At 43.5% G+C, this 26,501-nt stretch overlaps 1 protein-coding gene across 1 annotated transcript in view; it reads right to left on the bottom strand.

Moving 5' to 3' along the window:
* The window catches only part of LOC147728404 (cilia- and flagella-associated protein 337-like), a 378,048-nt gene that overhangs the window by 187,973 nt on the left and 163,574 nt on the right, over positions 1-26,501 (bottom strand). The window contains exons 10-11 of the mRNA XM_086963279.1: positions 12,061-12,166; positions 6,200-6,351 (exon numbers count right to left, since the gene is read on the bottom strand). Of these exons, the coding sequence (XP_086819405.1) occupies positions 6,200-6,351; positions 12,061-12,166 (258 nt within the window). The remainder of the gene's footprint in view (positions 1-6,199; positions 6,352-12,060; positions 12,167-26,501) is intronic.

Below are 26,501 nucleotides of genomic sequence, written 5' to 3'. Positions count from 1 at the left end.
AGTGGATTTATTAAGATACACGCCCAGAGGGCGCCTTAGAGGTGCCCCCTGAAGACCTACCAGCCTCTCGGTGTGCTGGCTGACAGGTATCATCCAGCCTGCCATCACATACATGTTTCTGACCCCCTGCAGGTGAGAGCCAGCACTTTCTGAGTCCAGAAACAATGTCTGCTCTGATGGAAGGTGTTCACACCTCCTCCAGCCGGATGACTGGTGAATCTGCATACCAAGGCCAAGGCCATGGACTTCAAAGCCCCTACTGCCTTTGTTATGCACCCCCAGCTTCCCACAGACCTGGGAGATGCCACCTGCCCTGAGGCCCATTTGTCACCAGAACAACCGTGAAATTAGCTATGCTGGGAGGTGTGGTGCACTACCAGGCGAGGCCAGACACTCCCCTGAGGTGGATAGCCTGATGTGCACCACGAAAGAAGAATTCCATCATCTTGATTTAGTGGAGTTAGGGTTATGCCCATTCCCCATAGGAGGTAGGGGCATAGTGACCCCATGTGTAAGTAACTGTTCACTCCCCTTAATCCCCCTAAATTCAGTATTTCGGTGGATCCTTAAATCAGGAACTCAGATTCATCTGACTGAGGAAAGAAGCAGACAAAGAAGAGCCTAAGAAGCGAGAACTGCAGACTGCTGATGGACTTTGGCACTAAATCCTGCCTTCCTACCTGTTCTTGCCCAACAATCACAATAACCTAGCTTGTCCTGCATCTATACATCCTCCAATTAGCCTCAAAGATCCTCCAGCACTACGTCAAGCTGTCAGCATCTCCCTTAAAGTGGAGAAGGCACTTCCCTGCAGCCTGTAGGCACCCACAGCAATGTCCAGTTCAACGTTCTGCTGTTCGCCAGGTCTGACAATGCTACAGCTGCCTACAAGGAGGTCACTATGCTCTATGAGGTGAGATTCGTCTCCCAACCCTGTGTGAAGATGCCAGGACCAACCTGAGCCACCCTGCACCAATATCTGGGGTACTGAGCCCATTACAGCAACCAAAGCTTGTTTGAGTCCAATCCGGACTCCAACACCAAAATGACCAACCTGCTGATAAGGGACATCAGCATCGCAGAGACCAGCACTGAGAGTGGCCCAATTTTCCTGTTTTGCCCACCTCTTCAGGTCTACCCGAAACCCATGAGTGCCTTTGACCTACAGGCCCAGTAGATCAAAATCCTCTACACCCGAGTTCCCTAGCCCGGGTCCACGACAACTGACTGTGCTTCCCAGCTCCCAGGACCCTAATGAATTGAGCCCCCCGTTGGGAGCTTCAGAACTCCTGTTTCTAAGTGCCCCTTTTTCCTAAGCTGTAGCGCGATAGGCTACCAGCCCGTCCAGCACTCTGCACCCAGACACTCCAGGGAAGGTAAACTGGAACTGCTGCTGGTATTTTGGACCTTGGGGACCCCGGAATACAATTGCAAATACCAGTATGCAGTATATGCCTTTTTCTCCATAGGAAAGCATTACCGCATAAATACGCACGTGTGCTTTAATTTTACTTACCTGTAAAAATAGCAATTTCAATAGGTAAGTACCGAATTATAAAATTATTATTTAGCTAAATTGGTCTTAAGTTTCTTCTTGAGTGTGTGTCTCATTTATTGACTCTGTGAGTTCAAAAAATGCTTAACACTGACCCCTGATAACCCTAAAAAGCCCACCCACACTACCACAAAAGAGAGCATTTGAGATTATTAATTTAATCCTTGTAAAACAATAAGGGTCGTCTGGACTTTCTACATAGAGTACCTCTTTTTGGTACACTACCTAAAAAGCTAGCTTCCTTCAACTGGCCAAAAGAAACTTGTAACAAAGACAAATGTGATAGTAAATCTGTTCTAGATTTCTTAACTGGTCACAAATAGGCTGCATTTTTAAATATTTCACATGGTGCAGACATTTTTGTGTACTCAGCATGTTCCACTGTTCAATAGCGGTAAGATAACTCTGGTGGCTAATGCAGTTGATTGAAAGTTCTGGGTGTAGTCTAGTCACAGTAACTCAGTAACTCATCATAAAATGACATGGCGGGCTCATGTGCCTGGTGCAGAGCACAACCTGTAACATGTAGATCACAGATTTGTATTTTATGTAGATAGCACAGTAAATTAGTACTTTTGTTGCAGAGGTATTTGTGTTACACGCATGTCACAAGTAATAATCCTTGTAATATTTTGGTGAGTTCTTAACCAACACCAAGAAGCTGCATGCAAATTGCAAGGCATAAGTTTAGAACCTTAAAGATTTTTTTCTCAATCTTTTCTTATTCTAAGGTTGCTAAAATGGTTTCATTGAGTAGTTCTAAAATATGATTTTTTAAGTGCTTTATACATTTTTTTGTGTATTGACCCGTATAGATAGAAAGAAACACATGATATTCTTACAGTGCATGCAAATCTCTTACACAAGAAAAGTCAAAAACGTGTCTCCATATGATAGTTTATCTCTTAAGCATCTGTGAAGGGAGAGACCTAGGGTCTCATTTAAGAGTTTTTGCCGTGGGGCAGCTCCGCAGGCCTTCCTGCTGCGCTGCCCTATGGCAAAAAAAAGGGCAGGAATGTGCCGTATCTAACAGATACGTCGCATTCCTATCCATTTCCCCAGCGCTAGCGCACAATGGGCTGCCGTGTGCCAATGCTAACACCTTTGTACCATGGTGCAAGGGTGCATGCGATGCAGGGATGATTAGTTTTGTGCAGGAAGGGACACCTTCCTGCACAAAACAATCCTGAGACTTATTTTCCTCTTCTCTGTGTGCTGCATTCTACAGCACACGTGGAAAGAGGAAAAAATAAAAGAGAAATAAAGATATTTCTCCTCAGTATGGCTCATCTGGGGAGGGGTAGCATGTGATACATTCACAGGTCTTTCACTAATTGTAAATTTGGGAGTGGACCAAACCCATGGGTGGATATGCAGGGACACCCACCCTCCTCCCATGGAACGCCTCCCAGCCGCAGAGTAATGCAAGGCAGCGATATGCGCTGCCTTGCATTACTCTAAATTTATCATGTCACCCAAAGTTGCCTCGCGTGGCTTTATAAATCTCACTTAGGTTTTGTGTTGCCCTTGTTCCCCCTTGCGTGGCACAAGACGATACAAAACCTTGTTAAATCTGGCCCTAACTATCTAAAGATGACTTAATTAGATGAAACTAGCTGATTTTATGCACCAACACTTCATCAGTGCCAAATTCTATGTCTTTCATTCGAACAATTTCCCTACACGTACAGCACTCAAAACTGCATGGCCTCAAATTTCTCTGTATAGCAAAGTGATATCTTTGAAACCATTAGCTAAATTCATAACAGCCATGTAAGCATGAGTCATGTCTCACTTTCAATGAAGTAACACTTTACTCGCATTCCTGAAACTCAACCACTCCCCCACAACCTCTGGCCCCAAAAAAGGCATTCATCAAGATGCATCATTTCTTATCAAAGGGAAGGAGGTGTGGCCTAGTGCCTAGAGATGTTGACTTTGGACCTAGGGAACCACATTCAAATCCCAGCCTCATCACCATATCCTGTGATTCTGGGCAAATCACTTAACCTGGTTCTCGTGTAAAACATCTGTTTCGCCTTTAAAGCACTCTGATGTCTTTGAGCCACGTTTGTGCCAAAGAAAACTGCACTGTCTGCATTTTCTGACCCCTGTACAAATCCCTGTTTTTGCAGGGGTAGAAATTCAGTGTTGTCTGGAATTAAACCCAGCTGGCAATTATCAATTGTGATAAAGTACTCACCGCTCATTAAATTTCAGCAGTTCAAACTTGTCAGAATTGAAAAGAGGAAACTGGTATATAAGACAACGTGCTGATTATAGTACGGTAAGCAGTAGCATCTGTATGTTATTACCCGAATACTTGGAATAGGTATAATTTATCGCGTCTGATAAATTCCAAACACTGAGGAGTCTGATTTTATCTGGTGTGTTATTTTGCATCTTACCTCCAACCATCTTATATCCAGAATCTCTACCAGTTCCTACTGCATGCACCCTCTTTCTCCAAGCCAAGCAAGCTGCAGTATGCATATAAGGTGAAAAATAGTATCTGACTCTCAAAATCGAGACATTAGTGGTTCCTCTAAAAGCCTAGAGTAACTGCCTATAGCAGGCGTGAGATCAGGAGATGTATGAAAGACAAACCCCCAGATTCATGAAGAACACATTTTGCGATTCCTTAATAGCGAAAAATACTGATTCGCTATTAAGGAATAGCAAAATGCTATTCATCAAGAAATCCAACCAAAAATAGCGATTTCTAATAATTCCTTAATTGCGACTCGCAAATTGCGAGTCCCAATTAAGGAATATCTCCCTATTCATTCCTATGGGCCTAGAGGCCCATAGGAATGAATGGGAAGACCATCTCAATTTGCTAATCGCAATTAGCGATTCGCAAATAGAGATTGTGATTTCAAGGTTGCAGGGGTGTCCAAAGGACACCCTGTTGCACCACTGAAATTGATATGTGCACATATGTTGAGGGCATGTGTGTGCGCAACATGAAACTTTGAAAAATGCACTTTAGTGCACTTTTCAAAGTTTTTGCTATTTACCACGTAGTTTAACTTCGCGGTAAATAGCGGCCCCAGATTGCGAATTCGCAATTTTTAAATGGTTCATGAATTGCATTTAAGGAATCTCAAATTGAGATTCCTTAAATGCAATTCATCGCAATTTAGCGATTTCTATAACTGAGATTTTTGCATTTGGGATGATGAATCCCAAATGCAAAAATAGCCCTCGCAAAGGGCCAGATTCTCAGAATCTGGCCCTTTGCGAGCCGAATTTACTTTGATGAATCAAAGCTCCAGGCTTTATCCTGTCCTGTCCCATAGAGTAGAGCGCACTCACGCTGCGATCCGGTAAGCTCCATCTCACCTCCATCTATCCTCTACCAGACGAAAGAGCTCAAGGCATTGCTCAACATACAACACCTCAACAGTGTGTAGCTCTAGATCCATGAGTCTCATTTTCTTCTCCGAACTCTGTCAATAAATTCTTTTGAAGCGTTTTGGTAATTAATATGCAAGGTAGTTGGAAACCTGGGCCATGGCCATGTTGAACCGCGCATTAGAACAAAAGCTGGCAGGGGCAAATGTAAAACCCTCTTTTTGCATACCCTTGGTGTCAGCATGGCCTTACCATAGAATGGGTACATAATTCAAAATTCTCTGAGAGAATGTATATTAAAAGTCTCTCAGTCTTCTGCTTCAGAAGACACTTCTTTTATTCGATTGTGCTGATACAATTAGTTAGTAATCTTTCTTACAAATACACAGCCAGCCCTCAGATATTGTAGAACAAATGACTAACAATAAACGTGTATGTTATATAGTCCTTTCAGTTTACAAAAAATCCCAAACTACTGTTGAATCTCATTATGTCACAAATATTCAAAAAGTCATTGTAGCATATAACCGAAATGTATAAGAATTCCTTATCAACGACTGTCATGCAGCAGTCCCCAATAAATGTACACGTTATTAACACATAACAAACATTTAACAATAATTAATTCATACGTAATATTCATATATTTTATAATGCTTATTACATTTTCACCACTGAATATTATTGAAAATATGAGTGAAAGAATACTATCAGAAAGTGGAATTGTATCCGAATTTGCACAATAGAATAAAAGAATTGTCATCTGAATTTGACTTTATGATATAATTCTCTAACTGAACTTTGAATTATGTAGCAGTACAAAAATATACTGGCAGGTTACCCGGGAGGAGCTCTGGGCATTTATTCTTTTACCTGTGTCGATACAATAGAAATGGCCCTGATGTTGTGAGAGAAATGGAAATGGACACAGTGCTTAATTTGAGCTGCTGGTTTCTGGTGCTCGGCACCGGCACTTAATTGTTGATACTGGAACTTATGACAGCTGCCACATGGTGATGCTGTTTGTATAATTTAGAGATGAGCAGAACAGCAATTGTTTATTAATTCAATATGCATTACAAACAACTCATACCTGCCACACAAGATATTTTTATAGCTTGGAAAGTCTGAATTGTCACACTTGTTGCAGTGTGCTGATTAGTAGCTGTGTAGATACTGTCATTGGCAACTTTGGCAGTGGCAATGGGTGGAGCATGCTGCAGAGACCTCTTGACTAGATCCTTGGCACTTTTTAATTTTTACAAATTAAGCACTGAATGGACTTACACATTATGGATCTGTAGGAGGGCCATAGTGTCAGTTGCAATGCACAGCGCCCTCAGTTCATGTGAGAAGTAGCAGGCTGCCAGCTCTCCCTTGATGCCACTGGCCTTCGGTATCACGTTGAGAAGACAGGACTGATCTTCAATATTCCAGACCTACAGAGAGAGAAGGAACAAAACAAAATTAAGTTGGGGGGTGCAGTATTAGTAAGATCTATCTATCTCCTTAAAACTACAGAATCCATGAACTGCATTCTCTATTGATCTGTATTGTAAGGTACAGTCCAAATAATTGACACGGCCAGATCTGTCTCCTGCATGTCTCTTCTCATAGATGTGGTGCTACCAATGATACAAAAATGGATACCTGATTGCCTCCTCCAGGAGGAAGGGTGACATGAGCACGTGGTGCTGTGTGTATAGGATCTGCAACTACAGAGCTCTAGGAGAACCTACAGAGCCATGGTTGAGTCGAGCCCAACTAACAGCAGACTGCGCGGAGTGTTTGCAGAGCGAAATGCGGAGATTGGCTTTTCAGGGGTGGTTCTCTCTCAGAGCAGCTAGCAAGGTGAGTGAGGCTCTCACTGTGTTTGGCGACTTGACTGGGCAGAGAAGAGATCGCTTCGGAGAGCATGTAGTGCCTGGAGGCATGTGCCGCGATCTGCGGGACGGACACCAGAGGAAGCCCGAGGCAGGTCGCAGTACCTCCACTGCTGCAACTCAAAAAAAGAGAGAAGAATTTGTTTCGAAGTTGGAGGCTTATTTCTTGCTTTTCATGATGTAATGGGTATTTCTTGTGAACTGCCTGACTTCAAAATGGCAGTCTAAAAGGCATCTAATGCATTAATCCCCAGTACTTGGCTGTCTGACCTTAACATGGCGACTAACACTTGAGTATTTTAAACAGAACTACTATTCCCAAGGCAGAAATCATTAAATATATCTCCAGATCAGACATAAACACAACAAACTCAAGCATTGAAAGAGCCCGGAACAAAACTATAAAGAAATGCAACCGCAATAGAAATGGAGTGGCTAAGGAGGCGACGATGTCCCCAGGGCGGAATGCATTTTGTGTGGTGCTGACAGCGGAGTCTAAGCAACATGGTCAATGCCCAGTGGAGCTGTTTTTACAGCTATAGAGGAGATTGGCTTTGGTTTCACCCCTGCGGCCGTCAACTACACAGCCGGACATTGGACATAGTTTTCCCTCGTCTCTCCACTGTGCATCCTTTCTGACCCAATCTTCAATTCGTACACCTTGTTTCCTTCCCCCCCGAGACCTTCCAGGCCCCACTGGACCCCCTTGACCTTCCATGCCCCACTGGACGTATGTACTGGCTAAGTTACGTTTAATGACTCATGTTATTGTCTAATCTCAGTATTTCTCCTATGTTTTACTTAGCTCTTGAAACCATACAATTGTGTAACTTGCAACTTGCTGATCCTCATGTAAAGCGCTCTGATACCTATGGGTCTAGCTAGCGCTATATAAAACTCTGCAAATCAATAAATAAATCTAAGTTAGTAATGTAGTGTTCAGATTTGTGTTGGTGCTGTCAGACGACATCTGACATCAGTAGCTAATCAGTCCTATATGACCTATATTGTTTTCCAGTAACATGATGTTCCTTGGTGAAATTTACCCTGGTTCTGGGCCTCACACAGACCAAGCTCTCCGGCAGTTGGGCTCCTTTACCCGAAAGGAACTTTGGCAGATGGCTGAGCCCTATTATCCATAATAAGCACAGGAACTGCACTGGAGCAATGTTTGTCCTTCTCCGTGTGGTTGGACTGACCTGTGCCTTTCTCTCTGCAGTTTGCATTCCAAGGAGTTTTACGCCTTTGCCAACCTAGTCAGTTCAAGACTGGGGCCATAATGGTGTGTGGTATATGATGATCAAGATGGTGCAATGCTCCAGCCCATCCAGTTAAAGTGAGGGGTGACTATGCACAGTGATCATGGAAGTTGCAAGTTTTGCCTAGGACATGTAATTGCTGTTGCATTGGGTGAATTGGACGTCAAAGAGATCAAGGAATGAGCTGAAAGTTTCCTTGTGGTGGGGTCACCTTCTGGATTGATGGAGTTGGTAGCCGATGTATGCCCAGAACAGCCTAGCCAAAAATATTGTCTAACATAAATATGGTGTCCTACATTACATTTACAAAACAAACTATTGTCCCATTGTGAGTATACTTTCTATTATTAACTCAGACAGAGTGAGATTTTTGTAAATAATATTTAGAACATTTTATTTATTTCCAGTGTTATTCTGACTACCATGTTCTGGTATTACATTGTTGGAATGATTGATCTAAGTGTTGTTTATGAGGTTAGCAACGTCTTTGATGAAGTTGTTGCTATTTCCTGGCGGGCTGTACATAAGGGTGAAATTAAGGTTTACAATGCAAAAATGGACAGTGGCAGCAGGTGTGTAGCTTTATGAAAGTGAGTTTGTAGGTTTCTTGGGTTGGGCAAGTATATGAATATCCCAGGGTGACAGCGGGGGCTCTATAGGTCTACTGTGTGCTGTCTAAGTCATGCATGTTATCGACAGTGTAAACAGGAAGGTCCAGAATGGGAATGAAGTTAAGGTATAGACAAGCCTTAGAATGAGAAAAGCAAAGATTTTGTGTGCAGCGATTTAAGCTTCATGATAGACTGCTGAATGAGGGTTGATTATTATGGGTTGGAGTTTCTTGCCTGGTGGTGGTTTGTTCCTGGTGATCTGATTGTGGAATATAGGTGAGCTGGTTAAAGACTAAGGGCCATATTACCAAGGTGAAGTATCGCCGCTTTTTCAGCGAATTGTGCTGAGAAAGCGGTGATACGTCTAGCGCCCTATTAACAAGGGCATGCTATCGCCTGCCTCAAGCCCACTTTACATGCAAAGTGGGCGTTCCCACGCCCAACCACACGTAAAATGTGGTTGGAGGTGGTAACACCCGATTACCAAGGCAGGCGTTGGGAGAAGGAGACCTGCGATAAACTCGTTTATCGCAGGTCTCCCAACGCCTGCTCTGATCAGGTGTTAGGCATTGATAACATGGGGGTGTGGATCATAAAGCTAAATCCACCCCCCCATATTATCAAGGCACACATTAGCATGTGACAACAACGCTTGTTTTCACGCGCTAATGTTCCCTATCGCCAGATTTAATATTGCCTACGTGTTGCATGTTGATAATGACGCGCTAACACAGCAATAAAATCCGGCGATAGCCGACGATAGGGAAACGTGCGTTTTTTAATGCACATCTTGGTAATATGGCCCTAAGTGACATGTGAGTCTTGGATGTGTGGTGTGCTTGAGTGTAAATGTGAGTATGGGGGATTTTACTTGGACTATTTAGGATCATAAAAATAGTGGAGTTTAAATGATGTATGAGTGGATAGAGTTTTGGTCATTAGCAACCATGCCAAGTGATAACTTCTTTGACATTGTCCATTCCAAGCTGAGGATTCTCATATGAGGAGTGTCAAGTAATCATATGTAAAAAGTGTGTAGTTAGCCTTCTGTTTAGCTCTAAAGTGGCCATAGTGCTAGCGTGCAGCCTGTTTCTGCCAGAGTGAAGGGCAAGCATCAAACCCTAAGGGATGGGGGTTCCTTCCTTTTAGGCATGCTTTCTAGATGGAAAATGTGTTTATTTCTGATTGATTAGGAGGTGAGAAATGACCTTCTGCCACCGTGGACCTGGTAAATACTGCACAATGAGGAGTTTGTGTTCTTGTCTTTGCAGGTCTTTTTCCTGGAGGGAAAGTCTCTTTTGAAATTGACGGGATGGGAGCTGGACAAGAGGTTTGCTGGTTATGTGGCATTCTATTGCCAGATAGTGTGTTAGAATTCCTCTGGAAATACTGTCTCCTCTATGGAAAGCCACATATCTACACTAGAGTCAAGGCCACTGATGAGATCTCAGAAGCTCAACAATATGGACTATCAGTATCTAGTTATAAGTATGAAAATACACATTTAAATGTATTCACAGTCAAATATAAAACTTTAACTTTAAACCTATATACTGATATGTATAAAAACGAATCTTTAAAGCCAAATCCAGCTACATAAAAAAGAGGCCGGTCAATCAAAAAATTGTTCAAAGAAGGTATTTGAGATTGTCAAATGTCACGTACTCCCACATCCAGAGGAGGCACTCAAGGCTTCCAAAAAAGGATGAGTTCTCAAACATACTTGTTTGAAAAGGTAAAAAAGAAGTCTTTGCTTCCCTCCTTGGAGGTAAAGGACAGCAGTATTGCCCCACAAAATGTCAAGATAACATGGACCTTCTTTAGAGAAGGTTCTCCCATAATAACAAAGAACAATTACTAGGACCGAAGATGCCTCAAATTTGGCTGATCGCATTCCCATAATGCTTCGTAAGGAAATTACACTGTTGGTCACTCCATCCAGCTGCAATTTATTTAACGATTGCTTAGCCCAAGGGAGCTTTCATGATGGATTAAAAATAGGTCAGGTCTCACCTTTACAAAAAGAAAAAGACCCACAGGTCTAATCAACTTTCCTCTGTCTCCAATTGCCCATTTCTTCCAAATTTCCAAGAGTTGCCTATAGTTCCAGCTTACACCCAACCTACTGGATAACCTATCATCAGGACTGAAACTGTTAGCCTTAAAACTGCGGTTGATGCTCTCCACTTCTTTGATTAGGTTGATTCATGTCTCCCAGTGCTTCTAAATCTCGCAGTTGTATTTAGCATGGTGAGCCATGATACATTTATAACTGCTCTCAGGAACAGATTAAGAAACAGTAGAATAGTTCTCAGTTGGTACACTTTCTATTTGAACAATTGACTTTAACTGATAACAAATGACAACTGTTTCTATGACATTGTCATGATATAACAAGGAGCTCCCCATGGCTCGATCCTGTCCCACATGTTTTTCAAACTTTGCATGGAGTCTCTTCCCTGTACTCTCAACCTTCCAAGTATCTCCTTTCACTTCTATGTGGGTGACACTCAAACATCTATGAAATTCTCCTCCACAAAGATATAGAGTCCATGGCCAAAGTTCTAGAATCCATCAACAACTGAGCGTCCTACCACCGCTTAAAACTTAAGCCGCTGAAGACTAGGCTTTCTCATTATACCCACAAAACTCCTTCACTGATTCAAACATTGTAGAGTCTGCCAAATCCCTTGAATTCATCCCAGACACAGACCTGAGCTTGCAAGCACACACCAATGATGGGGCAAAATTAGCTCATCTGTAAAAGGAGTAAATAGTGACACCACTTCGCTGCAATTGCCATTGAAGGCCACTGGCCTAAAACCCACTTTTTAGATTTACTCATTTTCTCATCTCCATGATGTTAATGTACTTATGTCTTACGTGTTCCACGGCTAGATGTGGGCCCCACAAACACCTGAATGAAAAAATGAATACATGAATGCAGTACCCATGAGGTGGGCAATGCCAACTCCCATTGTGTAACCACAAGAGACCATTCAGTTTTTGTTGTGTCCTTTCTAAGTAGTTATTAGTAGTATTTTTATTGCTTTTGTATTCATCAATTTTATTTCCATTGTTCATTTGCTGCTATCTCGCATGCAGTTCGATTTTCTTATATCCGGCTTATATATTTTGATTTCTGTTACCTAAATATCGAGATGGTTTTTCTGTTGCTTGAAGAGGATTGAAACCATGAGAATTGTCTATCAGGGCAATGCTGATAATAAGCTATTTAACATGTATTTAAGCGTCTCAGCCTGAGATCCTTTCAATGTCACCGGTGCTAGTGATGTGGAGCATGGTGCTTAGTTGAGCATTCAGTACACAACTATCAACATTCCTCATTCATTATTATTTCATTCAAACAAATGTAGAAAAAAATAGGTTCTGACCATCACATTGCTGTCCATGGACACCGAATAGATCCTAGTGCTTCCGTCCGCTATACGCAGGAAGCCAATGGGGGAATGATGTCCTCTGAGTAAACCGGTAGGCCAGCTAGGAACAGAAGACCTCTTTTAAACACTGATGTCAATCATCTCAGTACAATATTAATATTAGCTTTTCAGACCTTGTTCTTTCAGTTCTTAAAAATACACAGTCAGTATCAAACAGGGAGCCATTTATGGGAGTTCTTTTATTATTGCTTGCAGGGAGCACTTTATAGGAAAAAGGGAGCTATTTGTATGTTATCACACATTTGAACTAAAGCGGATTTGGGAAGTGACTCATATTGAATTTCTATTGTGAATTTTATTTCAAGCAGCTTATTTGCATGTTTATTTTCAAAGTACATATTGTACACTTATTCTACATATATGCAATCACAGTACCCCATACAGAGAGGGCAAAGAACGAAGGGCGAAATGTATTGGTGTTACAGTGAATTATAAGGACACTTACACAAGTTCCCTTTATGTTTTCTGACATTATGAACTCAGCCTTCAGCCTCGTTCTTTGATGTGATCACGTAACCCTACAAAGGCTGTCAATATCCTTATAAAATAATGTTAAACGATTGTCCAATTAATATTTTTTTTGCAATTATTCAGGAGTATTACAATATCTGTAGAAAACATGAACTTTTGTATTTGCTTGTTAAACTAAAACCATTGCAACAAATTATGAATACACCATGCATACATTTTCCATACTAGAACTATATTTTACATAACAAAAAAACCATTAAATAATATCAAGCCAGATAATACAAAGGTTCATCACAAATTTTACAAAAGACACGGCAGACATTGGGCCTTAGAATCAAGGGTATACTCAATTATTAAAATACCAACAAATATAGTTGGGGAGTGACGTAACCATTAAAGTGAACTACAAAACCATTTAAAAGGCTGTTCGAAAAACTGGGATCACATATTTTAAGGTCTTAAGTGTGAGAAATTGGGTTATTTGTTGAGGGGGTGAAACCCTACTCAAGCAGCAACCACAGTCCTTCTAGAAGTGAATCAGCAAAAGTCACTAAATTAACCTGGGCTTAAACCCTCTGGTAGATAGGCACAAAAACAGTCAGCCTGAACTTAGAAGCAATTTGTAAAGTATTTATGCAGCACACAAACTATAGAGTATAATTTAATACATTATTTGACACAAAAACAACAAAAATCCAATCAGTTTAACCAGAGAAATGCAATTTCGAAGATTTAAGTAGGTATATAGCTCCTAAACGTACAAAGTACCACTTGGGGTCATCTAGACTGGGAGAAAGTCATAAGTTCAAGCCACCTGTAATGGAGCATGGGACATACACAGACACCAGGCTTGTCCCACTGAACAAGTTACCTTCTCAAAGTCTGGCGTAAAGAATTCAGTTTGCTGTGGAGGCAGCAGCAAGAAGCAGAAAAGGTGCTGCGGACAGTCAGTGCCGCAGCATGAAAAGTATGATAGGTGTTGAGGACGATCATCTCTGTAGCACAAAAATCTGGTTGAGCGTCGTGGATGGTGGTTGCCGGAGCTTCGCATCTGCTATCATCATGGGCTGTCAATGCTGTTGCGGAAGTGTAGATCTTGCATTGCCAGTTGTCACTGGTGGTCACTGTAGCATGAAGTGTCAGGTTCACCGAGGCTTCACTGAGATGGTTGTCGTGGGTGGCAAGATCTTGGCCCAAACGAGCCAGATCGTGAAGAGCTTAAAACATTAGGTTTTCTCCTTTTTTCCCCAGAGGAGCTCAATTGGTGCCAAACCAAAGTGTCCAGGACCTGGGAGGAACATTTTGGTGATCAGGAACTCACTCCAGCAGAGGCCAGCAGGGCTCAGGCAGGTCCCGTGCAGCAGGTCAACTGGGCAGTTGGAGGGAGGCCTCTGGAGCTTGTCTACCTGTAGCACAGAGTAGAAGGCCAACTAACTAGCCCTTGGAGTCATTGTGGTAGCCTGGGATGAAAGAAACAGGTCCACCTGTCTTTCTCACACAGCAGGGCAGGTCTCAAGCAGCAGGACAGTACCGCTTCTGTAGCATCAACAGGGCCAGGAGAGTGCTGAAGAATTTATCTGAGGGTCCAAAATGTATACCTGGTGCAAGCTTTGAAGTGGGAGAAACATCCCGACCCCCCCGCCCCCCCAGATATGGTTCTGGAATTTGCGTCCTTCCCCTGCACTGGTACCAGGATGTCTGGAGTTACAAAAGGCTAGTGTGAAATTCCTTGTGTGTGTGCTCAGGTAGCTCCTTTGAAGTGCAAGTATGGTAGGCGAAAGCTACGCCTCTCTGGTCAGGTCAGAACGGCTCTTCCCGCCAACATCCTGTCCCCTTTTGTGACACTGTTTGGAAGGAATACACAAAGGACAACTGTCAGCTACACCTAGTCAAGTGGCATTTTCAGAGTTGTGACTTAAAATCCTGGTTTTGAATTTCCATTAATTAGAAACAAAACATGACATTTCCACCTGTTCCCAAACAAACGTTATGACTTATTAAATGTAATAAAGTAACCCAATGTTATCCTATGGTAGAGGTAGGCCTTGCAGGAGTGAAAAAATAATTTGCGAGTTTTTCCCTACCAGGACATGTAAAACGTATAATTTCATGTCCAACTTTTTTAATACAATCAAGCCTGTCCTATGGGCTGTTTAGGGCCTACACTAGGGGTGACTTATATGTCTTAAAAAGGGAAAGTTTATTTTGCCAGGTCAAAAAAATGGTTTAAAACTGCACACAGGCTGCAATGGCAGATCTGAGATATGTTTAACAAAGCTACGTATGTGGGTGGCACCATAAGTGATGCAGGCCCACTAGTAGTATTTAATTTACACACCCTAGGTACATGTAGTACCACTTTACTAGGGGCTAATAAGTAAATAGAATCTGGTGTTTGGGGATAAGCCAATGTTACCATGTTTGAAGGGAAGAGCACATGCACTTAAGCACTGGTTATTAGTGTAGAGTGCACTGAGTCCTAAAAGCCTATAAAAATTGGGTTCAGAAAACAGGAGGGGTGAAGATAAAAGGTTTGGTGGTGACCCTGCAGAAAGGGCCAAGTTCAACATAATCACAGTAGTCACTTGCAACAACAAATGGGCATTGGTAATTCACTTTAACAAGCATTTAATAAGCAGCTCACACCTTAAAATATACCTTAACACTTGGAAAAATAATCAAAATCATGTTTTTCCAGAATATGTTTTTCTGAATTTTCTCTCTAGAAAGTCACAATCATTAGCTAAGGATGAAAATGTATGGGCCCTAACTTGCTTAGTTAGTGCTATGGTGGCAGTCAAGACCGGAGTGCAGCACAATACTCCATGTCTGGAAACCTATTTGCACAATGTTCTATATGTTAAAACATGGCTTAATAGTGACCACCAAAAATAAATTAAAATGCACTTGCACTAGGAACACCATCTTGTTACATCCGTACCGAGGTGTGTACTGAAGGCAGTAAGAGCTTATCGGTCTGCTTTAGTTCAGAGGGTGAAGTAGCAATTCACATGCTTTCCATCATTGCATTGACAGATGCCGCACTTAGTCAAAGTCTGAGAATTCTCAAAGTTTGCATCGTTCTGATGCTTCTGCACTCATAGTAATCCAGAGGGGGTGTCTGTGAATGGCATGGATCATCACAGAGCATGAAGGGTGGGATCTGAGAATCCAGTGTGGCGCACAGGATGTCAGTCCTGGGCTTGTGCTTCATTGTCAAACAAACACTATGAGATCTTTGAAAGAGGTAGAAACTAAACATTTAAAGAGCCGTTTCCAAAATGCGGGGCACTCCATTAGAAGATTTCTGAGGTTCTCAATTCAAGATGTATCAGAGTCTTTTACTGTGATGTCAGCTCCTTTTTGAAACATATGTTAAGAAGGCATTACAAGAGAAAGACATGTTGCAATGCGTATCATTCCCTGACTTTTTCTTCATGATCTTCACGCCTTGCTGCTATTTTAGTCCTTGATTTTTTACTTTTAGCTGTTTGGGTCATTTTCTTCCTGATTCTGCTCATGGCTGTTCTTGGCTCTATACCCCTTCCTGATGTCAGAAGGAGTTTGATTCCTGGTTGATTAATCCAGTGATATTTTCATCTTCAATCAAGAACTATAAAGTTGCCGAAGAAGAATTTTAGCATTTGTGTTTTTTTTCCTTCTAACTGGGACCATCTTAAGACTTGTCACATTCCAGAGATATTATTCTCTGCAGTGTGGGATTGTGGCTACTTGGAGGAGACACCCTTTCCACTGACAATCAGGAAGGGTACTTTATAGACCTTCTCTGCATCCAGTTATTGACACGTCTTGTATCAGAGCCAATGCATGCTACCAAATTTTGAAGGGGTGTTGACTATCATCAAGATTAAGCAGTGTTTAAATAGAGTGGGATCCATTTAGATTATGGATCTGTCAGCAAATCAATTTTTTCAGACAATTTCATTGGCATTTTAATAAAGACTAAATAGGAAAGGGAAAACATACACCCAGCATTTAAAGCATGGTAAGACTGAAAGTGACAAGCATGCTCTAGAAAATTGAGGTCAACCAATCCAAAGACGTACGCAAACCACTCTGCCACCCGATTGAATACCAGTGAATCCCAAATGGATTGAGCTACACTAAAGAAAAGTGGTCATACGAGGGTTCCAAAGTCTATCCATATATTTAAGGGCACCCACAGGCTTCATTTAAGTTGCACCTAGTGAGCACCATGCTAAAGTGCAAAAGTGTTTTTTCTTGCATAACAGTTGGCCTCCATGTCCTCCATTATATGAAGCAGAGCCAGCCGGGGAGAAAACAGAAACAGCAAGGCAAGGATTTTTATAGGGACTCAATCGCCTACTTCCAGAATATCCTGCTTACTGGGCAGCTTCATGTAGAATTAAGGCAGGTGCGCTCCTCATATTGGCACTACAGGCAAAGCACAATGTTCAGTCATCTATGACAGGTATCGTCAAGGGTCATATAACCAAATATTTATAGCAAGTAAATAGAAAGCATGGTAGTAGTATGTCCTTCATACCCAGCCCATCGTCATATAGGGGTTTGCAACACTTAACTCATAAAGACACAAACTCCAGAGAAGAGCACTGCTCCAGCGAAAAAATGAAGAAAGGAAACGATAAGGGTAATTCTGCAGGGCAAAGAACTTCAGAAGGGATACCATTTGGACCATGGCTACCCAATACAAAAGTGATGAGAGGAAGGGAAACCAGGGGTGAAGGTACTAGGATTTGGGAGGCAATGAAAAAAATGAGGTCATCAGCATCAGGGGTAGCTGCTGTCAATCCAAGGTGGGAGGGGGGGGGGGGGGGGGGCGAGAAAGAAAACATTATAATAATAAAAATAGAAACTTACCTTTCCAGCAAGTCGATCTTTTCAAGTGCCACGCTGCTCCACCTCTCCCGTCCCGACTGCGCTAAATTTCCCATAGGCACAGGCTCCCAAACCCCACCCAATCCGAGCGCCTCTCCCAGCATGAGAGAAATGCTTGGATCGGGTGGAGCGGGCCCGTTTTGCGCTCCAGCAGGGTCTTGGAGCCGGTGCACCTAAGCACTAGGATATCGCCATTGGAACAGCCTGGAGATTTCCAAGTGCACATGTGTGTTTGGCCGGCCCTGGACGACCAGCCAAACCCACAAGTGCACTTTTAGTGCCTGCCTACCATCACCCACCCTGCTGGGTGATGCTGCTGCCTGGACCCACCCCTCTACCCCCCCCCCCCCCCAACGCATCAGTCTCGAAGTAAAAATAAAATGGCAATAAAATAGTTTTATTGTCATTTATTTTCCTTCTTACTGCTGCGTTTTAGCAGTGGGGTGATGCTCCTCCACTATAGCGGAGGAGCCGCGCCTGATCAGCATAAAGGGAGACTCAGTCCCCCACGTCAACCAACAAGCCTGAATGATGACATCAGACCTTAGCCAGAATGCAAGAAGACCAATGGCTGGCACAAATGTAAGTGGGACACAAGGTCTCCCTGACAACTACCCGCCCAAACACACCACCACTCATGCATACTCTGGCCACAGGTTATGTACAGAACAAGCAAACATACGTTTTCAAAGTCGTTAACCAAAAAAGCCTCAGGGCCCCTTGTATAAGGGGAGAGGGGGAGTGCATTGTGAAGGCGCCTAATGTCATAATGGGCAGATTTCCACTCTGGTCATCATTGACTAAAGAAAAACACATGATAGCAAACGGCTGGTGAGCACTTTCTCTAGTATCTTAACTTTTGTATGAATGATCTGTATACTAGAGTAGTGTGCCAACACCCGGAAAGAGCAAAAGGTGCAAGTGTGAAAGCTTTTTCTAAATGTGCAATTTTGGATGACAAATTATTTTTGAATACCATTGATGTTTATAATAATAACCAATGAATTAATAATATTGCACTTGAAACAATTTTATTTAGATGTTTATTAATTTAGTTTAGTTATGTCAGAGAGACCATTTCATTCAAATGGATGCTGTTGTCCTTTTCATCTTGTCCCTGCTCATCACCACTCTCAATCAATGTCCCTCTGTGAGTATACTCTCCTCACAGTTTTCGAGGAGCACAGAGCAGTGTGGCATAATTTGTCATTTTCCAAATAGAGCATTTATTGTGAATGAACCTTTTCTTTGCGTTCTTTATGTAACGTTCTTAAGGACACTTTTGTTGGAAGTTCTGATGCAGGCTTGCTATCATACTGGTGTGTGAATCTTTGTCTGAAAATGTTTCACATTGGGCTGCACATCTCTGGACTGCACTGTTGCTGTCAAAGCTAATGGAATATGTTCTCTACCTTAGCAATGGGTGGGTGGGTGTTATAATTATTTGTGTGAAGATCATCAAATTGATTTATCCAATATGTGTTATCGCTAATCTTGCCATGTTGGATTTGCAGTTTTGCTTATTGCAGATGTGTAAATTGTGTATAGAGACCCCTGGTTTTGGGTGTGAGCCAGAGAGACTTCTCTGTTTTCCCTAGAGATGATGTCACTGTTCCTTGTGAATCTGACTGTTAGAACTTGAAGAGAATGTCCCTTTCCAAAAGAGATGCTGTCTTATGACTTATATTTGTTTATTGGGCATATCATTTTCATTTCCACGTAATATTTATTTTAAGATTGTTTTGTAATAAAAACGCTTTAACTTTTATTGATCTAGAACATAGTTATTGAGTGGACCCAGTCACTATTTTATTACTCTTCTAAGGTGATTTAAAGGGTTTCATTTTCAAGAAGGGTGGTGAATCTTATCACAAGATCAAGGGTGAAGGAGCTGAGCCGCCGGAGGTACATTTTGAGGTGATTAAAATATTGGGGTGCAGTAAGATGTTGGGGTTTAGCTTCCACACATGTGCACATACACTGTGTGCTTCACTGTGCATAGCAGCAGAATATTTAGAGACCTAATACGTTTTTAGAGCTTCCCTATGAACCATTTCTGTCAGCCGTAAAAAAAAAGAAAAATTCTGTTAAAACTTACAAACAGGGCATTAAGTGAGGGGCAGCAATAAAAATGTTACACTGGAACAGGTCCCTACTGGTCTAAAAATAATGTTCTTAACTTTACAAGCAAAATACTGATCAATTTCTCAAGAAAGAGTGTTGAGAACCAGTTAGCTCTGGAATCCTTGGTTTGGTTTCCCCCTAACTTTTTCACTTCAAACGACCTGCTTTGTTGACTACGTTTTTGCTGGCCTAAGGACTATGCGCGCTTTACCAAATCTAACCAGTGCTGAAGTGCTTCTATGTTAAACTCTTTTTATAAAGCACTCGTAAACCCCCGGGGGCATCTTGGAGCTAGGTGAGTGCAGAGAGCAAATCGATCAGAAATTTAAGAGGAGGCAAAAAGCCACGTTTTTAGGGCTTTCCCACAGGCCAAGAAACTAGGTTGGGTTTTATTGTGCCAAAGGAGATTGTTCCAAGCCTTAGCTGCTCCTAGCACATAACCTCTGCCACCCCAGGTGGCAAATTTAAATCTAAGGACTAAGATACGTTTGGCTAATGCAGATCTAAGGGAGCGGGAAGGTGAGTACCAAGTAAAGGATTTTGTCTAAACGTCAGGACCCATTCCATGCAGGACCTTGTATACAGTGCACAATGCTATGAATGTTATCCTCTGTTTCACTGGCAGCCAATGAAGGTTGGCGGTAAAGTGATGGGACACTGATTGGCGTTTAGGAATTTTACATAGCCGGTTTATTCGAATACTGTGTAATGCCCTTTGGTCTCTGCAACGCCCCTGCCGCCTTCCAATTCTTCATGGACGAAGTGCTAGGAGGATGTCTGGAATCCTACTGCGTGGTCTACATTGACGATATTTTGATTTATTCAACAACAATGTCCGAACATATCGTCCATGTAAAGACAGTCTTGCGGAAGCTACAACAAAATTCGTTGTACGCTAAGTTGGAGAAGTGCCTTTTCCATGTTCAGGAAGTAGCCTTCTTGGGGTACATTATAGATGCCCAAGGGTTCCGGATGGATGTGAGCAAAGTTGAGGTGACCCTTAACTGGAAGACTCCACAGAATGTTAAGGCGGTGCAAAGTTTTCTTGGCTTTGCCAACTATTATCGGCGCTTTATTCGGGACTTTTCAAAAACCATCCACCCCATCACAGCCCTCCTACGAAAGAACGTACCGTTTGTGTGGGGAACAGAAGCAGAACTATCCTTTCAACTTCTTAAGGACAGGTTTACCCAGGCCCCGATTCTCAGACATCCGGATCCTCAACTGCCGTATATCCTAGAGACTGACGCCTCCCAATACGCCCTCGGAGGAATCTTGTCCCAAAGACATCCCACCACGGGGCAGTTGCACCCAGTGGCCTACTATTCGAGGAAACTTACACCCTGTGAGATAAACTACACCGTCACGGATAAAGAACTCCTTGCCATTAAAAGGGCTTGTGAAGAGTGGCGACACTATCTCCTAGGTGCTTAACACACTGTTGAAATCATCACGGATCATCGAAACCTGTTGTTCCTCAAAACGGCTAAAGCTTTGACTCCGAGACAGCTGAGATGGACTTTGTTTTTTTCGACTATGATTTCATAATCAAATACAGGCCTGGGTCACGCAATGGGAAAGCGGACGCCTTATCCCGTCTAGGAGAAGAAGAAACGGTGGAACCTGAGGAACCCCCCTATATCCTTCAAGAAGCAGACAGTTCCATAAACTCGCTTGCCCTGGTCACGTCCGAGGACTTTTTGGAAGATGTAAAAGTGGCCCTCGCCGATCTTGAAATTGCCTCTTGGATACAAGAGGAGCCAGAACACCGACATATGGAAAACGACCTAGCATACCATTTCCATGCGTTGTATATACCCCAGATGACGTTGCAACAACATGTGTTGAAATGGGCGCATGACTCTGTATTGAGCGGACACATGGGCATCTACAAGACCACAGCCAACGTGGAACGTTCCTTTTGGTGGAAGGATGTTCGAGCAGATGTAAAAGAATATGTAAAGACCTGTGCGATTTGTGCCCAGGGCAAATCTGTCCATACTAAACCATCAGGATTACTCCATCCTTTGCCCATTCCACCTAAACCCTGGCATACATTATCCATGGATTTTATTGTAGAGATGCCTCCCTGCGTCAATCAGACTGTCATCTTGGTGGTAGTAGACCATCTCACAAAAATGGGTCACTTTATTTCTTTACCGGGTCTACCTTCGTCTGTGGAGTTAGCTAAGGTATTCCTCCAACACATAGTGCGGGCGCATGGATTACCGAGTGTGCTGATAACTGATCGCGGCACGCAATTTACATCCCATTTTTGGAAGGCTCTCTGTGCCATCTTACAAATTGACGCAAGATTATCATCTAGCTACCATCCCCAGACAGATAGTAAAACCGAACGTCTAAATCAGACACTGGAGCAGTACCTCCGCTGTTTTTCCATGCAGAATGCCACGGATTGGACCACACTTTTGTGGTTGGCTGAGTTTGCATATAACAATGCTGTTCATACCACCTTGGGGTGTTCTCCCTTCTTCTGCCTTTACGGTTTCCATCCGAACATGCTTCCGTTCAACTGGCCTGCGGAATCCTTGGTTCCCACCATACATGAACATCATGCTCATTTGAGAGCCATCCTCATCGATGCTCGGAACTGTTTGGAGACTGCACAAGCGGCTCATAAACTGTTTGCTGACCGGAGGAGGTCCGAAGAGCCAGTTTATAAGGTGGGGGACAAGGTGTGGCTTTCCACACGTAACATACATCTGAAAGGGGTAAATAAACTTAAGCCTAAGTTTGTCGATCCTTATGGGATCTGTGAGGTTGTGAATCCTGTGGCCATGAAACTGTCCCTGCCTGTTTCTTGGTCTATCCATCCGGTGTTCCATGTGTCCCTCCTCCGGCCCTGTCCGTTGAGTATGCGGTTGCCGAAGCGTCCCCCAGCTTTGGAGATGGAAGGCCAAGAGGAATATGAGGTTCAACGGGTTCTGGACTCTCGTATGGTACGTGGCAGGGTCCAGTATCTGGTCGATTGGAAAGGGTACGGGCCCGAGGACAGGACATGGGAACCTGTGGACCATCTGCATTGCCCGGATCTGGTTGCTGAATTCCACGAGCGTTTCCCTGGTAAGCCGGGCCAACCGCCGGGACGGCTGTCCTCGAGAGGGGGTTCTGTCGCGATCGCTCTCGCCACCACGGCAAGAAGGAGAAAATGTAGAATAGTGCGATCTCTCCAAACGGACTACATGTCCCAGAAGGCAAAGCGGCTTTGGAAGGCAGGAAAAAAGGCTGATCCTATATAAACTCCTCCCCTGCAGCAAGTAGTCGCTTGACAATTGTTATTGTGGTTTTGGTATTGGCGGATGGTGTTGTCCCCGCCGGATGTATACCCTAGAAACCCAGCGCAGACGAAGAGCCTGCGAGGTCAGAGAACTTTCAAGCCCACGCCGATGAAAAGCCTGCGAGGTCAACGGATTCAAGTCTACGCCAAGGAAAAGCCTGCGAGGTCAGACACTCAAGCCCACGCCGACGAAAAGCCTGCGAGGTCAGAGGATAGGAGAAATATTCCTACAAGTCGCAAGTATACCTAAAGAAGAACGGGCTCGTTCTTCTATCCAAGTCTTTTACTTTCTTTCTAGCATTCCGCGTGTTACGCGTTCTGATTTCCTTTGTCCCCCAGAAGTTCCCTATTTGCGTAAGAAAGAGTTCTTACTTGATTTCCTTGTTATAGACCCCTTGACAACAAGTTTGTCCCCAAGATTTATTGAGAACAAAGAGCCTACTAAGAAAAAATACTTTTCTGTATTCGAGGGTAGAAGAGCCTCATTGGGAGATACGCCATTGGAGAAAGTGACTATAACTTTCTCTGCACCTATCCGGTTATCTCGGATTGAGGAACGGCCTGTTTTCGTTTTACGACGAGAGAGCTTTACCTCTGGTAAGTGTCATAACTCGGGGCCAGGGGAGGGAAGTGGCCTTAAAGAGACAAGGTACTCATACCTGCCCTTTGTCTCTCCACGCTGCAGTACGTCCCTCAACCGAGTTCTCGTGGATCGCTCAGACCAGACCCAGAAGGCTGCATCCCAAACTCCGGCTCTCCTACACCTTCTCACCTCCCGGCTTCTCGCAGTACTCACTCAGAAGGTGATTAACACATCACCCCTGGGTGTTGTGTTTAGACAAGTCGAGGGGACTTTCATCCCATCGTTCCTGCTGGCCAGATCCATAAGGTTAGTGGCGCGCGACTGTTCTTGCGCTGCTTACAATCCCGACACTTCCAGGCGGAAAGGAACGAACCTGTGGTACAGAAAAGCTGGAAGATGACAGCCAGCTTGGGGCCAATAACATTGGCTGCCGAAATGGCCATTCCAGGTAGACAGGGATCATCTGGTGAAACTGATCTAGCATCTTTAAGAAGCTTGATTACTTCCAAATGAGAAGGGGGTACAAAGAGGCTAAATTGAGTGCTCAGATTAGATGTCTTGGGGAGGAATTATCTAGTCCTAACAAACGTGGGATAGATGAAAAGGTGTTAAAAACATCCTCCACTTTCGGATGGAAGGCTTTGGTCACTGAGCTACAGAAAGCTTCGTTGTGGAAAGTAGGCTCGGGTGGAGAAGCAATGTGAGCTTTTTTACTGTAGAAAATCATTATTTAGAAGAATTAGCTGCCATCTCTATTTTGTTGGTGAAGAAAAGGCTAGTCTTGCCTTCTACAGGCCTGTTTCATAGTCCTTAATTCCACAGAGAACCAAGGAGCAGTAGTATGATGTCTTTTACTTTTTACCTTTTTTTCTGGTACTTGAGGCAGTGAGGTGTACTCTGTCCACTGGGTGAAATTATCAGCAGCAATCTCTACATTGCCAGAGACATTGGGGTAGTTTCCATGGGAAATTGGGAGAATTAATTTGCTTGGAGCCATTGTCATGCGCGAAATGTAATCCAATAAATTTAATTTACTTGTAGGTCCCTAGGAAACTGGCACTACCTGTGCACAAGGCCTGTAAAATAAATGCTACTAGTGGACCTGCATCACTGATTCTGCCACCCATATAAGTGGCCTTTTAAACATGTCTACGGTCTGCCATTGCAGCCTGTTTCTGCAGTTTTAAACTGTAATTTATCTGGCAAAATAAACCTTCTGCCAAACCCAAACCTTCCTTTTTAATACACATACATCACCCCAATGGTACCCCAAACTTCAACTTCAAGGGTAGGCCCTTGAAAGTCCAGAGGGCAGGGTGTAGTGTATTTAAAAAGTTGGATGTGTACCTTTTAGTTTTACATGCCCCGGTAGTGAAAAACTCTTACCCTTGCTTTTCATTACTGCACGGCCTGCTTCTGACATAGGATAACATTGGAGTTACCTTATTACATTTAATAAGTAATAATTTCCAAAAGGGAGCAGGTTGCCAGTTTATGTTTGATGTCTGTGGAATTGTAATGAAAACGTCTCTCTCATGGTGAAGTTTGATTTCAAATTACAATTTTGAAAATGCCACATTTAGAAAGATGCATTTGCCTGCCTTAGCCATTTAGTGCTGCAGCCTGTCTCTAGGTCACATGACTGAGTGTAGCTGATGGCTGGGCTTTGTGTGATCCTCCCAGACAGCCATAAACAATAGAGGGCGTAGGTGTGCCTGGATGGGCCATCACTGGCAAGATTGAAGGCTGGAGCTGGGCCCATCGCTTCTTACACTTGAATAGGCTGTGTCCTACTTAATCACAAAGGGCTGCATAGGTACTGTAGTTAGTCTGGAATCAGGACTGGAAAGGCGTAATGCCTGCGGTCTTCAAAGGGAAACCTCTAAAAACTTCTCCCACATCAAAGAAAGGCTCAGCCATAAATATTAGGCTCAAGACACCAACTCTTCAGTGCACTTCTGGAATTGTGGCTATTCTGACAGGAAGAATGACTTCTGTCCTGCTGATAGGACTACCACTCTGCTGGACTGCTACTCTGAAGGATTGCTGTGCTGCCCTGTTGCCTTGCTGGCACTTGTGAGAGTACTGGACCTGCATCTGTTGAACCTAGGACCCCAGAGTGACTCCAATGGCTAGTTGGCTGGCCTCCTGACTAAAGCCTCAGAGACAGAAGGCTCCAACAACCTTGAACCCAGCACCTGACTCTACCATCTGTGAGTTCTACCCTGCCAACTGGTGACCCCCCAGTTCTGGACCCTAGGAGGTGGGCCTGAAGGTGCATTGCAGTGTTGTAATTGGTCAGGGGAGCCTGGGTGCCTATGATTCACAACGCTGCTTGCAGCGTTGTGATTAGTCAGTGGGGCCTGGCTGTGCTTCCAGTTCTTCGAGGAGATCAGGAGCAGTGACGCCGGACCATGCGGCAAGGTAGATAAAAATGTTTATATTAGTGTACCCTCCCCCGAGCCACCCCCCTCCACATCCCTTGTGAACCCTCACTCCCGCCCACTTGCCACCCGTGGGCCATGCCGGCCGCCACTGTAAGCATGAAAAGTGGTTGGTCCAGACCAGAGGTGTGGGTGGCTTGCACTGGATTGTTAATGATGTTCAGAAGACAAGGTCATCCATTTGACCTTTAGAATGTGTTGCTCTGTTGACTTGCTGTACCATGTTGAGTGTGTCAATGAGGTTGCAGAGAGTGTCTCTCGTTTTTTTCAAGCTTGCGTTGTCTGGGAGGTGGAAGTCACACAAAAGGGTGGTGTGGGTGTATGGTATAGATGAGGTGGTGAGGAGTTCTGAGATGTTATAAGTAGAGTTCTTAATCTGCATGGGATGCCTGTAGATGAGATGTAAAGTGCCATTATGTCAGAAGCGTCATTAGAGGAGCTCCATGGAGCCGAGTTTCACTTGCTTGCCTATGGTGCAGGACCAGGAGAATTTATGGATGACAGCAAGGCCTCCTCCATTTGTATGTATGTTGGCCTGCGTAAGGGATGCTCTAGCCTGTGTGAACAAGGATGT

This window comes from Lissotriton vulgaris, chromosome 3_1 (genome assembly GCF_964263255.1).
Source record: "Lissotriton vulgaris chromosome 3_1, aLisVul1.2, whole genome shotgun sequence".
In the NCBI taxonomy this organism is placed as follows: Eukaryota; Metazoa; Chordata; class Amphibia; order Caudata; family Salamandridae; genus Lissotriton; species Lissotriton vulgaris.
Note: the sequence above shows the minus strand (reverse complement) of the source record. Positions and strands in the feature narration are given on the sequence as shown.